The sequence below is a fragment of the Lissotriton vulgaris genome, chromosome 1_1 (genome assembly GCF_964263255.1).
Source record: "Lissotriton vulgaris chromosome 1_1, aLisVul1.2, whole genome shotgun sequence".
Lineage (NCBI taxonomy): Eukaryota > Metazoa > Chordata > Amphibia > Caudata > Salamandridae > Lissotriton > Lissotriton vulgaris.
The window spans coordinates 1,588,522,080-1,588,542,091 of NC_141685.1; the positions used below are offsets into that span (position 1 = coordinate 1,588,522,080).

General features: G+C 46.2%; 1 protein-coding gene across 1 annotated transcript in view; it reads left to right on the forward strand.

The window, feature by feature from the left end:
* The window catches only part of CFAP54 (cilia and flagella associated protein 54), a 2,285,874-nt gene that overhangs the window by 740,194 nt on the left and 1,525,668 nt on the right, over positions 1-20,012 (forward strand). Inside the window, exon 27 of the mRNA XM_086918163.1 lies at positions 7,307-7,429. Within this exon, the coding sequence (XP_086774289.1) occupies positions 7,307-7,429 (123 nt within the window). The remainder of the gene's footprint in view (positions 1-7,306; positions 7,430-20,012) is intronic.

The window sequence follows — 20,012 nt, forward strand, 5'->3', positions numbered from 1 at the left end:
AGCTTTATGACGCTCATTTGTTTCTTTTGAAAAATCTGCTGCCATTCGAATCTGCTGACCTTCGAATTGATATGGACCATGCGTATGGGCCGCAATAATTAATTGACAAGGTTGTTCATGTATGAGGAAGCAAACGATAAGTGTACGTGGATGTAAGTTTTTTTCCACTTTTGAAGGGGCCAATTCAATGTGCTCTCTGCATTTCTAATGGCGGCTCAAAAGTAAGTCCTTGAATTTTTGGAAGGGCCGTTATAAGAAAGGATTTGGCATCTATCTTTCATTCCTATCTGGAAATCCAAAGAAACGTACATTGTCAAGACGGTTTCTATCTTCCAAGTCAATCAACTTACTTCTGAGGAAGAGGAGTTCTTGATCTCTATCTGGTATATTGTTAACGCGGCTCTCAACAGTGGTTACTCAGTCATTAAGTCCATCTAGTTTACTCTGAAATCCAGTAATATCTGCACGTATCGATTTGGTCTCAGTAGTAAGGGCAGATATGGACATCTCCATTCCCTCTAAACGCCGTCCAACCGCAATAATTTCCTGTAGTATTTTATCAATAGTGGGGGCTGGTGCAGTTGACCTCAGAGGGTTGGATGATTTTTTGGGCTGGGAGATTGGTAATCCAACTTTCTAAAGTAGGGCGGTCCTGATTCAGGATCTCAGAGTATGAGGGTTGTTTTATGGATTTACCAGTTGCTTTACCAGAAGGCATTCCCAGGTGCTCTGTGTAGTTATTACTACTTGTTGAAGAGAACCAACTTTATGAGAGGTAATGTCTCATCAGGCGACCTTTATATTCAGGAGTTGCGCGCCATAATCTGAGGAGGCACAAATCCTGTCAGATGTTACTTGTTAGCGCAAAAGCGTTGCAGTTTGCAATATAACTCTGTGTCACCAGATACACAGGGGAGCAGACATATGTATGCAAAATGTCAATCAATATATTTACACAAATATGCCTTAATTGTAGTCTTCAGTTGTTAATTAAGCCTTTTGCATTTAGTCGTGTATTGTTAATCCAGAAATAAAGCAATGTTTTCATTTGCAGAGAAACATCCCCAATAGTTCAGAGTAATTATTATCTCAAAGTAGCATAAAATCAACGAGTAGAGTCTGAATAGAAGTACCCAGAGCAATATTAGGAATATGAAAGAAAATAGCAATATTAAGATCAGGAGTATTAGGAAGCTATTAGTTTTCTAACATATAAAGGTACAATTCTCCTGTAAAAACAAGAAGACTGTGTAGGAGAAAAGGGCTTTATAAAATAATACTACTACAAGCAATCCTTCCTTGCTTCACCAAGAGGCTCAGAATAGAGGGCAAAAGGACAAAGTCATCTGATGTATGTGTTTGCTATGAATTGCCCCTTTGCGCTCTATGCATGCCTCATATATTATGAATCTTCATCTGGTTTATAATGCTGGTATGCTTGGTAGGCTCAATATCAAAGAAATGCCTGAATAAAACTTAAAAGCAGGGTTGTCACGAAGCTAGAGAGCGCTTTAGCAAGTGCTCGTTGATTTGCTCACCTCAGCTCAGTATAGGCACAGCTCACAAAGTTCGCGCTACGCTGCCTCCACTCTCACTCTGGTGACTGGCTCAAAGAATCCTCTCATGGAATATGAAAACACCTCAGGTATTCCCAGTATGCAGCGGTATCGCGCTGAATAAAAAAGCAGTCTAATTCAATTATTCTCGCAGTAATTTTGTCACATTATTTCAAGCATTAACATTTCTCCTCTAACGATAAACATTCATAAATCTTGCTCTGTGTCTACATTTCTACCTAAACTTCACTTTTTGCTTGTGGAAAAAAATAATTCAGTTTAAAACACTTTGTGTGGCCCACAGAATTCTGACTCAGCAAGCACCACCGGGGCTCACGGATCTACCAGCCTTCTATGTTCCTCGGCGTTCTTAACACTCAGCTGACCAAGGGCTGGCCAGTATTCCCCGAATCTTAAGAGCCAGAGCTGGAGGCCGCTCTTTTAGAACGCTCGCGGCCCACTTTGGAACTCGCTTCCGGCCTCCATCAGAGAGATTCAGAATCATCTTGCCTTTTGCAAAGCCATAAAGACCTGGCTCTTCCTCGCCTAACTCCCTTAGGGTAATCTCTCCTGATCTAGGAATCGGAGGGAACTGCAAAAGACAGTGGTGGCTCAAGGACCACGATTGGGTCAATGTCCGACTCCTCTGCCACAAGGGAGAAGTAGAGATCAGAGTCATCTGGTCCCCAGTGAAGCCTCAGCACTACATCAGTCTGTTGAAACTAAGAGTTATCCGTCTGGCATTGAAAGCCTTTCTTCCTTCCATCAAGGGAAGGTTATTTCAGCTGTTTCCGGACACCACCATCGCCATGTAGCAGTGCAACAAACTGGGCGGTGTGGGGTTGTGGACCCTGTGTCAAGGGGCCCTGCACATCTGGACATGGCTAGAACAGCAGGGTATATTCCTGGTATGCGGGCTCTCTGAATGCCAGAGTAGGCAAACTCAGCCGTCGATGCCTAGCGGCTCAAGAATGCCATCTTTATTTGGAGGTGGTGCAAGGTCTCAATGTGCAATATAAGCACTTCTGCATGGTGGAGTTACCAAGGCGGCTCTCACTCTGAGACGCACTTGGCCTCAAGCGGAGCCAAGGACTCCTATACGCCTTTCCGCCGATACCACCCCTGTCCATAGTTTTCAGGAACGACTGGACCCAAGTCATTCTAGTGGCTCCAGCCTAGGCACAGAGACTATGGTATCCCTAACTCCTGAGCATGAGCATCAGTCAGGCTCCCTCCTCGGGAAGATCTTCTGTTGCAGCAACAGGGCAGGGTACTGCACCCAATCCTATCCACTCTGCTTCTTTATTCATGGATATTGTGTGGCAACATTTAAGAGTGTTTGCTCTCCCTCCCAAAGTATGTGATGTCATTCTGGCAGCCAGCCATTCCTCTACTAAAACCATCAACTTCTCTTGATGGCACAAGTTTGTAGCTTGGTGTACAACTAAATAAGTTGATCCTCTGTCTGCACCCTTGCATGAAGTCCATCTGTTTGTTCTATCCCTGGCCTGGTAAGGCTTTGCTTTGGGCACAATTAACAGATATTTGTCTGCCATTTCTGCCTTTCTACGATTGCAAGACCAATCTTCCTTATTTGTCACCTGTTGTCACCAAGGCCCAGATGTAGGAGCCCTAATACCGGTCAGTAACGGCCGAATTCGGCCGTTACCGACCGGTATTAGGGTTTTCTAATGTAGGGGGCCTATATTTTACCGATTCGGTAAATTTACCGACTCGGTAAAATACTGAATCGGTATATTTACCGATTCGGTAAATCCAGATGTAGCTGGCACTTCAAAGAGTGCCACAGGCCCTTTAGGAGTCGGTATTTACCACCCAATCCTATTGGGTGGTAAAATACCGAATTCAGGTGTACATGCACATCTGTGCATGTACACCTGTGCCATGTGACACACAGACATGCCCTTAGGGCATGTATGTGTGCCACATGGCACACAAGCCTGGAATTGGGGTGCTACAGGGTGTCAAAGTGACACCCCGTTCCCCCTTGCAGGATTCGGTATTTACCGATTCGGTAAATACCGAATCGGTATTTCCCATTGATACCTATGGGCTTCAAGGCCCATAGGATTCAATGGGAAATACTGATTCAGTATTTACCGAATCAGTAAATACCGAATCTTACAGATTCGGTAATTGTAAAATAAAAATTAGCTACATCTGCCTCCTCCCTATTTACCTACTCTTAAATACCGAATCGGTAAAATTCGGAATTTAAGAGTAGGTAAATCGGAATTACCTACATCTAGCCCTAGATTCCGTAAAGGTTTGCAGAATGTTTCTAACTACGCACTTCATTATGCCTCAGTGGGACTTGAATTAGGTTCTCACTATCCTAATGTATTCCCCTTTTTGAGCTAATGCACAAATTCCTTCTGTGGCACCTAACTCTGAAAACTGTTTTCCTTTTGGCAATAACATCTGCCAGGTGGGTTAGCGAACTGTGGGTGCTTCAGTTAACCCTCTCTGCATTTTGCCTGTTCAGACCTCCAGAATTTCTTAGTTTGAAACATTCCGGAGACTCACCTCCAGGGAGCGATTGCTTTGGTATCTGTTCTAAGGTAAGGAATCTGTGGCTAGAAGTCTCTATCAGATGAACAAGTGGCTTACCTTCTGTAACGCTTTATCTGGTAGAGACCCTATCTAGCTGCAGATTCTTTACAGACCATCCCATCTTTCTGGTTCCGCGACCTATCTTCTCACATTAAGAGATTGTTTTGGATCTCATAGGCAGACTAGTCATGCCTCCTCAGTTTGGCTCTGTGCTTCTTGTGTGGAAAAAAATAGTCACGATCTGAGGTCAGCATGCTGGAGTGGGGTCTATATAGGCACTGTGCACATCATTTAAGGCACAGACTACGCCATTTTTAAGCTGAAAGACACCATTTTCCGGCAAGCAAGGGGGATTGCTCGAAAGATTTCCGGATCCAGTCTGACGCCTGGGAAACAACAGTGGAAAGAATGCAGAACAATGTCATACATTCACCCCAGTAAGAGATCTGGGCCTAAATCCATCGTTTTTTTGCACTCCATACCACCCCAGTTCAGACATGAGCATATGCAAATCAGCTTTGACCCTGTGCCTCATGGGAACAGTCCAGCCCGAACTGCCAAGCCATGTCTTTCCTGGACCGGAATCAAGCATTCTAGGACCGGTTTCTGGCTATCAGCCGTCTTCAGCCAGGATAGCTTGACTCCAGTGGTGTGGAGAGCATTAGACTCACATCTGAGCATACCCATCCCTCTCGGGGTGACAAATGCAAAAACAACAGTTGATGGACAGAATGCAGAATAATGTCATACATTCACCCCAGTACAGAGATCTGGGCCTAAATCCATAGTTTTTTTGCACTCCGGTCCTTGGAAGCTTGTTTCCGGTCCAGAGAAGGCATGGCTTGGCAGTTCGGGCTGGACTGTTCCCATGGGGCACAGGGTCAGACTGATTTGCATATGGCCATGCGTGAATTGGGGTGGCAGAGTGGGCTAAAGAACGGTGATGGATTAAACCTAGATCTGTTGACTGGGTGTGAGTGTTTGATTGGTTCAGATGCTCCGTCCATCACCACCCCCTTTTGTACTGCTTTGTTCGCCATAAGTTGGCAGGGTATGCTCACATGTGAGTCCCTTGCTCACTTTGCCACTAGATTCAAGCAAGCCGGGATGAAGACGGCTGAAATGCCAGAAACCGGTCCTCGAAAGCTTGTTTCCGGTCCAGAGAAGGCATGGCTTGGCAGTTTGGGCTGGACTGTTCCCATGGGGCACAGGGTCAGACTGATTTGCATATGGCCAAGTCTGAACTGGGGTGGCAGAGTGGGCTAAAGAACGGGGATGGATTAAACCCAGATCTGTTGACTGGGTGTGAGTGTTTGATTGGTTCAGATGCTCCGTCCATCACTACCCCCTTTTGTACCGCTTTGTTCGCCACAAGTTGGCAGGGTATGCTCAGACGTGAGTCCCTTGCTCACTTTGCCACTGGATTCAAGCAAGCCGGGCTGAAGACGGCTGAAATGCCAGAAACCGGTCCTCGGAAGCTTGTTTCCGGTCCAGAGAAGGAATGGCTTGGCAGTTCGGGCTGGACTGTTCCCATGGGCACAGGGTCAGACTGATTTGCATATGGCCATGTGTGAACTGGGGTGGCAGAGTGGGCTAAAGAACGGTGATGGATTAAACCCAGATCTGTTGATTTGGTGTGAGTGTTTGATTGGTTCAGATGCTACGTCCATCACCACCCCCTTTTGTACCGCTTGGGAATATTCTAAGGCAATGAATCTGCGACTGGATAAAGCATTACTGCTAATGCTAATATCTCTCAAGTGCTCTGGCTTTTTAAGTTGTTTGGCAAGGCAAAGTGTGCCCATATCTTCTATGACACGTACACTATACACACTTAGATGATCAATAACCAAGAGAAAAGGCTCATTTAGACATGGCTCGAATCTGTTCAGCAAAGTTGAGAAAAATAAGTTGACATTGTTGAAGCCTTCTTTTTGGTGGAAAGCAAATATTGACTCAGACAAATATGGTCGAGCTGGTGATACTCTTTGCAGGTACGTGAATAAATCATATGATGAACTATGTATCTTCTCAGAAGAAACAGAATTATGTCAAACCAAAGCTCCCCCACCACCTCTGCCCAGCTTCTTGTTCATAAGTAGAATGCCATGCTTAACCAGCAGGAGATTGACAAAGTCAGGCGTCAAAGTGAGTTTAAATCATGTTTCCATTCAGGGTAATAGGTGCTAGACATACTTTAGCATGAGATGATGGATATCAAGTATTTTTGACAGATGATATTGCATTCAGGTGGGCACCCAGTGAGTCTTTACAAGTAGAGGAAGACGAGACTGGTTTATCATTAGAAACTGAGGATACTGCATCTGAGTACCACCTGAGACTACTTCTGGTAAAAGGGCAGTAAGATAGTAGGTTGAAGAGAGGTTGATGTCAATGAGACAGATTATTGAGGCCTTGAATATGGGTTACCATTTCTATCTCAGTTTATTAGCTGAGGCATAATTGTGATAAAGTTGCAGAAGTTTGGCCTGAATAATTATATATGTAAGTCATTTATAGTTCTAACTAGTTTTAACTGTACAGCATCCACACTCTACACTTGTCCTTTCTTACTATTGCTCTCCCCTCTTTGTTGGACCTACTATCAAGCACCTCTAAAGTCTATTTTTAACTCGTCTAGCAGTCTTTTTTTCCATTTATCTCCTATGAAGCACATTTTCCATCCTCTGCCCTTCTCCACTGGCTTCCGTCAGACTGTCATGTCCCTTTCTGATTTCCCCTTTAAAATTACTCATGCCCTTCCTAAACATTATATTGTTGAACATGTGTCCTGCTACCTGGCTTATAGTTCCTTGCCCTCTTTGTGCTCAGTCCAACTTTCTCTATTTCTTACTTCTAGTCCCTAATCATTAAAACACTATTGTGCTTTATGTATGCTCATACTATGTTCTCCGTTTGCTTCTTTGGTCGTCTGTTTACTGATTGTATGATGTTCCTATCTGCACGCCCATATTCTTACTGCATTACCTTATTTGGTGCTTTGGTGTAAGCGGTTTGTAAATCCAATGAAATTTTAAAAATTTCAATCTAATGAAACTGTTGCACTTGCTATGTTAGTGGGCAAACTCTTTGCTAGGTTTTATTGAAACGATAGCTCTCAACTATTCTCAAAATAATTATATTCACATATGTGTACTTTTATTTGATATTTACAGATTCTAATTAAATCCTTGGTTGTACTACAAGAAATTCCTAGCAGCACCTGGCAAAGGAAACAATCTGCGTGTGTAGACAGTGTGCTGCACATGACTGCTTGCACCGTCTATTACATGGCACAGGTACGTTTGTGTTTTTAATGCTGGGAATAGCCTGTTGTTTCTTATCACATTAATATAGTTAAAGAAAAGAACCAGCATCAAATATGCAGCATTAGCAGTGGAAGGGCTTCACATGTAAAACTTGCATGAATCAGCGTATCCTCTTCCTTCTACCTGCTTCTTTGGGGATCTGTTGGACCTGGCCTTGTGTGCAGGGTCACTCCCAAACCTTTTGCCTTCCCGTATCCTGGTTTGCTGAATTCCATTTTTGTTGGCTTTAGGACTCTGTGCACTTTACCACTGCAAACTAGTGTTATACTGCCTGTGTACTCTTTCTAAAACATTGTAAAATTGTCTTACACCTGTTTGGAACATTACATTTACCAGGAGGTTTATAGTAAAGTGGTACTACTTGTACTCTGGGCCGGTACGTTAAATGCTACTAATGGACCTGCAGCACTCATTGTGACACTCACTACAGTAGCCCTTTAAAACTGTTCTTAGGCCTGCCATTGCTGCCTATAGTGCTGTTATAAACTGCCATTTCAGCCTAGCAAAATAAACCTTTTGCTAGACCTAAACCTTCCCCAGGTGTTGGATCAGATACCCCTGATCTCAAGAGATGAGTTTCTTGACCTACTGAAAAAGGTTGGCTCAGGCTCCCCCACGGAATGCTGCCCCCCACACATTTTACGAGAAGCCTTTTCCACCTGCCTCGACACCCCACTTGCGCTCCTCAACAACTCTCTTAGACAAGGCATGGTCCCCGACACCTTCAAGATTGCTGAAATCATTCCCATCTTGAAGAAACCCAATGCCGACCCTTTGCTGCTGTGTAATTTTCGCCCTATCTCATTACTCCCTTACCTCAGTAAGCTCCTTGAAGCCCATGTCACTAATTGCCTCAGCTCCTTCATCGAACACTCACAGTTCCTTGATCCTCAGCAAGCAGGATTTAGACCAGCACACTCTACTGAGTTAGTCATTCTTACAGTCATGGACGAGCTTAGGAGGGGGGCCAGACCAAAACATCTGCCAGGCCTAAGTCCTCCTGGACCTGTCGGACGCTTTTGACACGGTCGATCATGACATCCTGATTGACCGTGTCAGTGACGCTGGTATCCAGGGGTCGGTTCTGAAATGGATCTCCTCCTTCCTTAGCAATCGACATCAGGCAGTCCGTCTCACCAACTTCTCAGCGGAGAAAGTCAGGCTGACCTGAGGGGTCCCCCAAGGATCCTCTCTTTTTCCCCTTCTTTTTAACCTGTACATGTCTCTCCTGATCCGGTCTTTACGTAATAGTAAAGTTGCCGCCTTCAACTATGCTGACGACATCCAGCTGGTGTTTGAAATTGACTCTTCTTCCACCTCAGTCGCTAACTCTCAGTCCACCATGAGCCTTATTAGCGATTGGATGTATGCCCATCAACTAAAGCTCAACCCCGACAAGACCGAGTTGATCCTGACCGGACACGCTTCCAATCCTTGAAACCCTAATTTTTGGCCTCCTCTCCTAGGCAATTCTCGCCGCCCAGCTGAATCCGTTAAAAGCCTAGGGGTCATAATCAGCAAAGATCCAACTATGAAACCTCAGATTGGCGCAGTGGTATCATCCTGCTTCTTTCATCTTCGAAGAATCCGAAAAATGTCTAGATTCTTATCCACCGAGGCCTTAACTCTTGTCCTTCTAGCCCTGGTCATCTCCCGCCTTGACTATGCCAACTCACTTTATGTTGGCATCCCAGCCTATCAGCTCCATTGCCTGCAATTGGTCCAAAACCAAGCAGCTAGGCTCATCTTTCATCAACCCAGACACCAACATGTCCGTCCTCTGATGAAGAGCCTTCACTGGCTCCCAGTGGCCAAACGCTGTGCATTTAAATTGGGCTGTACCATCTTTGAATCCCTGGCTGGTCTTGGCCCGGCTTTCATCTCCTCCCTGATTCATTGCTATCTCCCCTCTCATGAACTTCGCTCCTCTCACTTCTCCCTGCTCACCATCCCCACTTTCAAACGGAAAAAACACGGTGGTCTCAGATTTTCTCTACTTCCTCCTCAATTCTGGAACTCCCTGCCCTTGTAACTCAGATCAGCAACTTCCTATACCCACTTCAGAGCTCTTCTTAAGATTCTCCTGTTCTCTTAGGCATATGAGTACGGTCCGGCCCATCACACTTATGCTGCCCTCCGTTCCCAGCGCCATGCAACTGCCTGGTGTAAGCGCGCTCTACAAATGATTTTAACATAACATAACATAACAATACACCTAAGACCCCCCTAGGGTAAACTCTGGACAGCCCAGGGTGCAGTGTATTTAAAAAACAGGACTTGGGCATGACCAAGATGGCGACTGCGTAGCAGCTCTTCTGAGAAGCTCTGCCTGGCGAAGCAACTTACCTGCAATAACAAGCCCTTCTCGCCCGCCACCAATGCTCGGAGGACCCCTGGTTTGGGCGAGACCGTCTGGACGCACACGGACAGCAAGCCAGTTACTGTTGATCGCCCTGAGGCGATCCGCTGTTTGCTGTTGCCTTCAGAGCAGTGCCGCCGCATTCACAACCAGTGGGCGAGCTGTGGCCCGCAGCTTGAGCGGCCTGCTCCCTTCTCGCCTGCCAAAAAAGTCTTGAAGACCCCTGGAGTGAGCAAGACTTCTGGGTTGTCCACGGGTGGCAGGTCAGTTGACCTTCACCGCCTAGGGCGACCCGCTGTTTGTTGCGGCCTCATGAGTGGTGCGGCTGAGCCTGCGGCTGGTGGGCATAGCTGCATCCCACCGCCTGAACGTCCTCCTCCCTCATCCCTGCCGTCGAAGATCAGAGGAAACCTGGTGTGAATGAGACCACCGGGAAGCCTGCTGACAATGGGGCAGACACCACCATCTGCCCCGAGGTGACCCACTGCTTGATGCAGCCTTGGGAGCAGTCATTGGGCAGGGCTGTGGCACGCAGCTGCAGGCGGCCCACTCCAGCCGCAACGGAAGTCCCGCACTTCGGCTGCAGGCAGGCCCCAATGGGGCCGGAAGGGGAAGAACTGATCCAGAGGGCTGCACAACATTAGTACTGGCACATAAGCCCCACAACAAGTGCAAAGAACAGCTGGTGGAACAGCTGCCTTACTAGTGAAGGAAACGGTGGGGAATGAGACACAGGGAGGGGCAGGAGAGGCAGAGAGAGCCCTAGACAGCTTACAGTTAAGCAACCCGGGACACTGGGGGTGCGAGGCAAGGCAAACCGGGCCCTGAGAGGCATAAGAGGACACCATGAGGTGCAGCATCGCTAAAAGTGCTGTATAGACCTACAGACTGGTTCCAGTATTGAAGAAACCAGGTCCCAATTGGCACCCTGAGACACACCCCCACACATCACACAGGTCCAAGTGGAGACCCTGTTGATTGTCAGGAGGTGGCACCCTAGAAGCAGCACCGGGAGTAGCCCCTTTGTAGGACGGTCCCTGATCACAGCCACACAACACAGTGGCTAGACGCAGGGGCCCATGGAGTGAGAGCTGGCGCTTATGGCGAAAGCCCAGGGAGACGGAGGTGATGCTGATCGGGGTCGCTACAGGTCCGGAGGAGCAGACACCAGATCGGACGGAGGATTATGTCCTGGCCAAACCTTAATAGTATACCCTGTTCCTGCCCTTTGCAGGCCAGCGGGCCCCACTAGGTGGATCATTGATGAGTTGGTGCTGGAGGAGGGAGTCACTGGCGACCCAAGAACCATAGAGATACCTAATTGAAAAGTGCCGGCGATCTGGACAGTAGTGAACAGCGACCTGCACTTCTGTGGAGCCCGGTCACTGGCTGGGTAAAAGATGGCGATGGCCCACTCAAAGAAAGATCCTTCCATAAAATACTGCCTGAATAAAACCCACACAAAAAGAAATGAGCCATGCTCTGAGTACCCGCCTTGCCGGATTCGGCTGGAATGCCCCTTCAGGTGGCAGCAGATGCCGGAAAAGAGGAACCAGTCACACATTCCTTCGTAGAACAGCTGTTCAGTTCATTAAGGGAAGACTTCGCGGCCCTGCGACAAACAGTGGCCACCCACACCACATCGAGAATATTAAAACCGTCCTGCCCATGCTGGTGGACATAGTGGACTTCCCCAAATGGACTGGAGTCCGCCACGATGAGGAGCTTCATGACCCTGAACAGGAACTGTTGGCCCTTAGAGAAAAACGAGGAGCAGTACTACTGACTGGAGCACTTGGAAAACCGATCCAGAAGATCAAACATCCGCATCAATGGGGTCCCTTCGCAAGCAGATGCAGGAAAGCTGGACGATCTGGTGGTGCGCATCTTCCGCCATGTGACCCCATAGTTGGGGGCAAGGACATATTCCTGGACCGCTCTCATAGAGCGGGGAGGCCGGTTGTGGGCCTCCGCAGACCATAGGACATCTTCACCTGTCTCCATTCATATGCACAGAAGGAAATAATAATGTCGGTAACCCACAGCAAATCGGTCATATCCTTTGAGGACATGCAGATTGGGGTATACCAAGACCTCCCCCCTTCACTCTCCAGAGACGGAAAACTCTGAGACCGGCTACAACTTTTTTGAGGGAACAAGGAGTTCAATACAGATGGGGGAATCCTTTCCAACTAATTTTTATCTGGAACAAAGAATCCCATATGATCCGCACACTGTAGGAAGCACATCTGATATTGGGCCTTGCACTAGAAGGTGACTCAGACAAGAACCATGACGGCCCTACACCCTGCAACTTGAACAAGACAAGGTGCCAGTGCCGGGTTGGAAAGAACCCATCCCCCATGGATGCTGAACACTGCAGGGAGAGAGAAGCGCTCTTGCGCCGGCTCCAAGAGTATGAAGAATCCCAAAATCTACTGACTCATAACTGATCATCAGAGCGGAGATGCAGCAGTGTGCCTTGCCCCGCTGAGGTGGGGGGCGGGAGACTTTTTCTATGGTGCTTTGTCTGGCGGAGCCCTACCCTCCATCCTGTTTCTGTTTCTGAACTGCAGAATGGCTGATCACTGGGTAGACAGACCCTTCCAGAGTGCTGACATCTCTCCCCATTTATGGGGCTCTTTACATATACTAGTTTATTTTGTTGATGTTGCTCTTTCTGGGCTTTCCCTACCCTCCCTCTTTATCCATTTGGGAAGACTGTTTATGCAGGCTTTAATAACCAAGTTAGTTGATATCCTATTGACTGTAATTCCTCACCGGCGGAGGTTAGAAATGACCATAGTATTAGCGGATTCACTCACCCTCATAGCCCACTACTTTACACAAGGGAGCTCATGGTCATGTCCACGATCACACCAACGGCTTCCCCTGCTCTCCATGTGGATTGCCTTTTCGCTTAGTCACAATCCTTCCTTAGTGAGTCACAGGCCATGGCCACACATATCACAGCCATCTGACACATCCCCATGAGACTCGCTAACATAATTAGTCTCAATGTTTGGGGACTAAATACCCCCTGCGAAGAGACTGGCACTGCTTGCATTCCTTAGGTAGAAAGGCTATGAGATATGCCTGCTACAAGAAACACATTTAACCTTCTCTGACTGGAAACACCACCGTTCTCGGTGATTTGATCACCAGTATTTCTATTCAATGGCTGGGAAGAAGGCAGGGGTTGCCTTCCAGTTAGCTATACATTTTCAGGCGAGGATTCTCTCAACACAAACAGAAATCCTGGGCAGACTGCTGTCCCTACAGGTGGGAATTGAAAACCGTACATGCACACTTGCATCACTAAACGGCCCCAATGATTCTCTAGGATTATTCATTAGGAATGCAATAGGAGACGTCCTGAGGTCTAAGAAGAAAGATATAACAATAGGAGGGGACTTCAATATAGTGAAAGACCCCCAAATGGATAGGTCGATAGAAAGGTCTGGGAAATCTGGGTCACTCTAGGGTGCCACATGAGCATGGTTGGACGAGGAGGGACTGGTAGATGCATGGCGCCAGCGAAACCCTGACACAAGAGGATTTACTTTCCACTCACCTGTGTACCAGACCTACGCTGGAATAGATTCATTCTTGACCTCCCCACGCAAGACCCAGGCTACAGTGAATGCCGAGATTGGGGTGGCCACACTGTCAGATCACTCACCCATCACTATCTCAGTGGCAATTCTGCAAAGCCCATTCCACAAAATGGTAAGCAGACTGAACCACAGCTTACTCAGACACGAACCGAATGTACTAGCAATACAGAAATCCATACAAGATTACCTAAACATCAATGATGACAGCCACACAACTATTGCACTGCTGTGGGACAACTCAAGGTAGTACTTAGAGATCAATTAATTGCCATTGCGACCAAACTTAATGGGGACAGGAGAAACAGGAGTCTACAACTGGAAGACAGGGTTAGGAAGTTGGAAGGGGTCCACTGATGCACGGGTTCTACCCACTCGAGACGACAGCTCACTGTTGCACGTAAACAGATAAAGACCCTGGACATGGAAAGGGCAAAATACGCACTTCTGCGCACTATGCAGAAGTATTATGAGGGGGAAATCAACGTAGGTAAATTTGTGGCTTACAAGCTACGAGCGCAAATGATTCAGCGCAGAGCACAGGAGCTGGGGGAGCCGGGAGGGGAGGAGCTGAGATCAGATGAACAAATAGCAGGAGAATTCATACGTTTCTATACAACACTCTACTTCGCGGAGTCGCTTAACAATGTGGCTGCGGCAGATTATGGTGCACAATGCCTGGTCACCCCACTCCCGGCAGCAGAGGCAGCTAAGCTAGTGGCTGACATAAGCTCCAATGAGGTGACCCGCGCTATCCAAAGGCTCCCCCTAGGCAAGGCAACTGGGGAAGATGGCTTTACATCTGAATTTTATAAAACATTTGCAGTTGCCCTTGTCCCTCTATTAGCTCAAGTCTACAACTCGTTTAGCATGACTGGGGCCTTGCACCATCCATGCAAACCACGACAATTGTGGTTTTGTCAAAGCCTAGAAAAGATCCAAGGAGATGCATGTCATACTGACCCATATCCTTATTGAATGTGTCTCTGAACATTTTTACTAGCATCTTAGCAGTCCGCTTAGCCCATTACATGCAGGGCTTGGAAGACTGACTAATCCGGGTTCATCCAGTAACAAGGGCCACGTGGGAGTGTGAGACAGGGTACAAGTTGCATGACGCCTCTACTCCAACTTCACTACTGACTCCATTCATTGGTTACCCAGAGTTCCCTACGGCGCTGAAGGGAGAGGGATTCATTAAATGTTAAGAAGCCAACTGTAACCGATTAGGCGACCTCTTCGACATCTTCACATGGGATATGGCTTACCTCAGGAAGCTTACTGGTAACACCTTACTCTTAGACATTGGGTCACACAACCTCAGATATATCCACAAGCTAACCGACCCCTGTCAGATTTTGAGAAATGGTTTATCACTCGTAGTCAGATAAACACCTACTCTCAGACATATAATTGCATCTTACCGCACCACTTCTCCACACAAACTTAGATGGGAATCCGAGTGTAAAAGTGAATTCTCCAACCAAGGCATGGCAAGACATTGTCCACAGAGCAAGGGCCTCCTCCTGTAGCAAGGCAGGAAAAGAGATGCTCCTAAAAATTGCTCATTATTGGTACTACATCCCTGCGTGGTGGCTCGCTGGAGGGCGGGTAGTGACCTGCTTTGTTGACGAATCTGCGGACAGGAAGGCACTTTGACCCACTTACTGTGGGACTGACTGAAAATTCAGGCATTCTGGACATCGGTCCTGTCTGAGAATTACCATCTATGAGACAGACCTTCCTAGATTCGCCAGCTACATGCTATTGGGGCTATCCAACGCCCTAACCTACCCTCTTACATCCTGCCGTGGGAAAGCCATCACTTTGCACTGGGTGCAGCTAAACAACTCCTTCTATCCCATTGGGGCACTGACATATTCCCGACCCAACTGGACTATCTATATAAAATATGGGATCTTGTAGGTATGGAGAAACTTACTCCCAGTGCAACACACACTCTCCCACAATTTGATAAAACCTGGGGCTCCACATTAAAATGTTTAGCAACCAAATTCGTTGAACTAACATGTCCAAAATATTTACGGGTTCTTCACCTCACTAGGGCGTTACAAATGGTAAAATAACTTGTATGGGTAGGCTTCATGGTTGCTGGTCTAACAGGCCCACTGTGGGACTCTCTCTCTCGGCTGTCGAAGGTTTTCTTCCCAACTTTTCCTATATCCTCCCGCCCTTCTCTGTTTAGGTTTTTCATTTTGATATGGTTGGCTATTCTCTACCGGCCTTTGGATGTAGGTGGCAGCTATTATTATTCAGGTATAAAACTAAGTAAAAAGGATAAAAAGGATTGGAATCATAAAAAACAGAACTTGTACATTTAAGTTTTACACTGCCTAGTTGTGAAAAACTCTTAGATTTTTTTTTATAACTGCAAGGCCTATCTCCAGCATTAAATAACATTGGGTTACCTTATAACATTTAATAAGCGATAACTTTTGTTTGGGAAGAGGTATAAATGTCATGTTTGAATTCAAATTTAAAACCTTGTTCATTGGTAAAGTCGGATTTTAAGTCAGAATTCTGAAAATGCCACTTTTAGACTGACCTACAATCAGAGTGTGCCGTGCTGGAGTGAGATTGACGAGTGGTGCTAACCGCACAGTTGAACGAATCACACAGAAAGAAATTATTCAAACACCGGAGCGACGATTTTCCCGCGCCGGCAGAATCGTACGCAAAGATGTAACCAGGTCAACAAAGAAACAATTTGTCCCGAGCAACGGCACACTGGCCGCTGGACCACGATAAATAAAGTTCATTTCCACGGCATAGACGAACCTAATAAGCAAGTGCAGCCTCGGGCAAGAACTACACGAGTTCCCATGGACCCGAATCACACCGCCCTGATGAGAATCCTGTAAACCACGTAACGGGATTCGAAACGCGTCGGCATTTCTCCCTCTTAGACATTTAATGCTAATGTTACTGGTGCAGAAATGGGCATTTCTTCCTGAGTTGGATTGATTCATTCTATCTCAGTTCTTGGGGTTTGATTTTGAAAAGTCTCTTTTTCCCCAAGTTGTCTATTGATTATTGTGATTTTCTCATTGCTTATAATTAATTTGTCCGTAATGTTCATGATTAATTTGTCCATGTCACAATCACGTACACATTGTTGATGTATATTTATTCACATTTTCACTGTTGTGTTTTTTCACTGTTTATATTCACAATCTGTTTTTCAAACTGTATATGGCCATACATGAAGTTGAAGGCGATCTTTTGTTTGTGTGCGATAAAAGAAAAATATTTTGATAACTGAGTCAAAATCAAAAGACATAAATCATTGTCAGGGTAAACTAATAAAGTTTTGTTTATCCGTAAACCACCATTCATTGTTTCAATGAACATTGGAGGTATAGGCAAAAATCCCCTAGTTTATACTTTTAGAAAGTTGGCATTTTCTTGTCCTAATCATTTGGTGCCTGTAGTGTGTATCTTGAGTCACATGGCTAGGTGTATTCCTCCCAGACAGTATCACAATGGGGGCACTGGGTGTTGGCAGAATGAGGCATTCTGCCCTAAAGGAGCTGACTCAGCACACACACACACAGATTTACACTAGCCGTTTGTGACTCCAGACATCCCAGAACCAGGGCAAAAGCAAAGTAAACTCTAGAACCAGATTGGGTGGTGGAGGGGGTGGTGGAGTCTAGAAGTTTCTTTCACTTGGTACCAAGTATAAATATTAGACCCTCAGACGAACTCTTCAGATTACTTCTGGACTTATGGAAGATTCAGAAGAAAGGACTTCCCGGCTGCCCTGCAGCATGAAGGACTGCCCTGCTGCCTGACGGAGGAAGGCTGGACCTGGTTCCTGACCTCAGAACCACCAGAGTGACTCCAAGGGCTAGTTGACTGGACTCCTGTTATCACTTACAGAGACATAAAAATCTCCAAAGACATGTCCTAAATACGCCCAGCTGCCCAGACACAACTGGGCCTGCCTGTGCCCTGCTGCTGGCCTCTGCCGGAGTGAGTCCTCATCCCCAAGAGGTACTCTCCAGGTCCTATACCTCTGCGGGCATCAGAGTGTCCTCCTCCTGGTCCAACTGTGTGTTCCCTCAGAGCAGACGCACTTCAGGAGATCGCAGCACCTTGCATCTCCTGATCGCCGGTCCCATTGGAACTTATCCAACTCGATCCATTGCTGTCAGCATGAACTTGTGACTTTGTCTCATTCCTTTGTGACCAGGTAACCCCAGTTAGCGCTGTTTTTTCCTAAGACTTTGAAATTGTATATAACAAGTTCTACTGATTGCATTTTTGTTTGTTCTGGTATCATTTTATTTATTAAAATGTAATCTATGTTTCTAGATTAGTCTGATATTTTTCTTGTGTTGTGTTTTTTACTTTATTATTATTTGAGTGCTATATAAATACTTAACACATTGCCTCTAAGTTAAGCTGGACATCTTTTGTGCCAAGTTACCAGAAAGTTAAGCACAGGTTCATTTATTGACTTTTTGTGGTTCACCCTGATGAGGATTGTAGTTGTTGCTTCAGAAGGGTTTCACCCCCCAGAACCAATAACCCAATTTCTCACAGGGTCCTAAAGTATTTTCTTTTTAAACCGTCTGAGAAAACTGTAATGTATAGGATTATATGTACACTGTGCATTATAATGCTAGCGTGATTTTGAATAGTTACTCTGATTTTTACATCAAAAGATTAAAAGGAATCTTTATACTTTTAGCAACAGAAATACTTAATAACAAAAGAAACTTTGTTAACAAATCATTAAACGTGTTTGTTAAGTGGTCATCCTTTCCTCAGTGTATATTATCAAGGACATGTGCGTAGATTTTACATGGATCGGTCAATTAGCTACTTTAGAAGTAATGTTAATAAAATATTACCCCTGATTTATGCTCTTGGGTGTCTCATAAACCTGTTAAACAAGGTTGTTACAGAGCAAGTATAGATCTCATGAGTTGCTAAGCTACTGCAATCTCTTTTCTTTAGGTGCATTATGGCTATTTGGGGCTCTGGAGAAAAGACATTCTTGTAGTACTGGTGTATTGAATATCCCATAGTCAGTGCCTCTGTACTGTACCTCACTGATTGATTTTATTCATCACTTAAATCTGCTGGATGGGTAAACTGAACCAACGTTGTCTTTCCGGTGATGTGAATCTGCTTCTTACAGCTGACAGAGATTTCTAGCTACAGATTCCTTACCTTGCCTATCAATCTACCCGCGCCCAGCACTCACGCTACTGAACGAATCCCTTTTTTCTGGCCAAGTCGCTACAGCCTTCAAAAAAGCTATAGTGGTCCCCCTACTGAAGAAACCTGGAGCTGACCCCACACTTCAGTCCAACTAACTGGCAAAAGTGCTAGTGACCCATGTAGCCAAATGCCTGTCTGTCTTCCTGGAAGAATCTAATAACCTCAATTCTCATCAGGCAGGGTTCCAGCAGGCCCATTCTACTTAAACTGTTATTCTGGCTGTCTTGGATATGGATACAATACAAATAGCACTAACATAACATAACATAACATAACATAACATACTCTTCGTGACAGCGCGGATAAATGCTCCTCCCAGGCACTGGTGCTACTGTATCTCTCCGCCACCTTCAACATGGTCAACCACTCTATCTTGGTCGACCGTGTCAAATAAGCTGGCATTCAAGGTGCGGCGGCTCGTTAGCTCACCTCTTTCCTGGAGGATCGGTCCCAGACCCTACCCCAAGACCACTTTCTGGCTCCACCGCGTAAAACTAACTGGCGTCCCTCAGGGCTCCGCTCTCTCTCCCCATCTGTTTAATCTCTACATTGTTCCCTTGATTCAGTCCCTTAAAGATAGGAATGTGACGGTCTTTAATTATGCAGATGACATGCAATTAGTTGACTCTCTGTTGAACTCACATAGCTCTGTCACCGAATTTCAGGCCACCATGCTACGTATTCAACAATGTATGGACCATAACCACCTTAAGCTAAACCCTGGTAAGACGGAGCTTGTTCTTACTGGGGACAGCCATACGTTTTGGGGCCAACACTACTGGCCCTCAGAGCTAGGTCCTACACCCTTCCCATCCCCATCGGCCAAAACATTAGGAGTCGCCCTCAACAGTGACCTGTCACTGAAAACTCAGGTTGGCTCGGTCATCTCTAAATGCTTCTTTCAACTGCGGAAGATTAAGAAGATACACTGTTTTCTCACACAGGAAGCTTTGATCCAAGTGGTAGTTGCCACTGTTCTGTCGCACCTGGATTATGCTAATTATGTGTATTTGGGCATGCTCAAACGGCTCCAGATGGCCAAAATAGGGCAGCCAGAATAATCCTTCGTCAACCTAGATGGCAGCCAGCAACCCCTCTACTGAGGAAACTGCATTGGCTCCCACACTCCATCTATGAACCTACGCTCTGCTCACCTTTCACTCCTCACTATCCCCGCATTCAATCGGGAACGACAAGGAGGCCGCAGATGTGCCACACTAGCCCCCAGACTGTGGAACTCCTTCCCGCTGGAGATCCGGTCCTGCACCAACCTATTGCAATTCAGGAAGTCCCTTAAAACGTGGCTATTTGCACAAGCCTATAATTA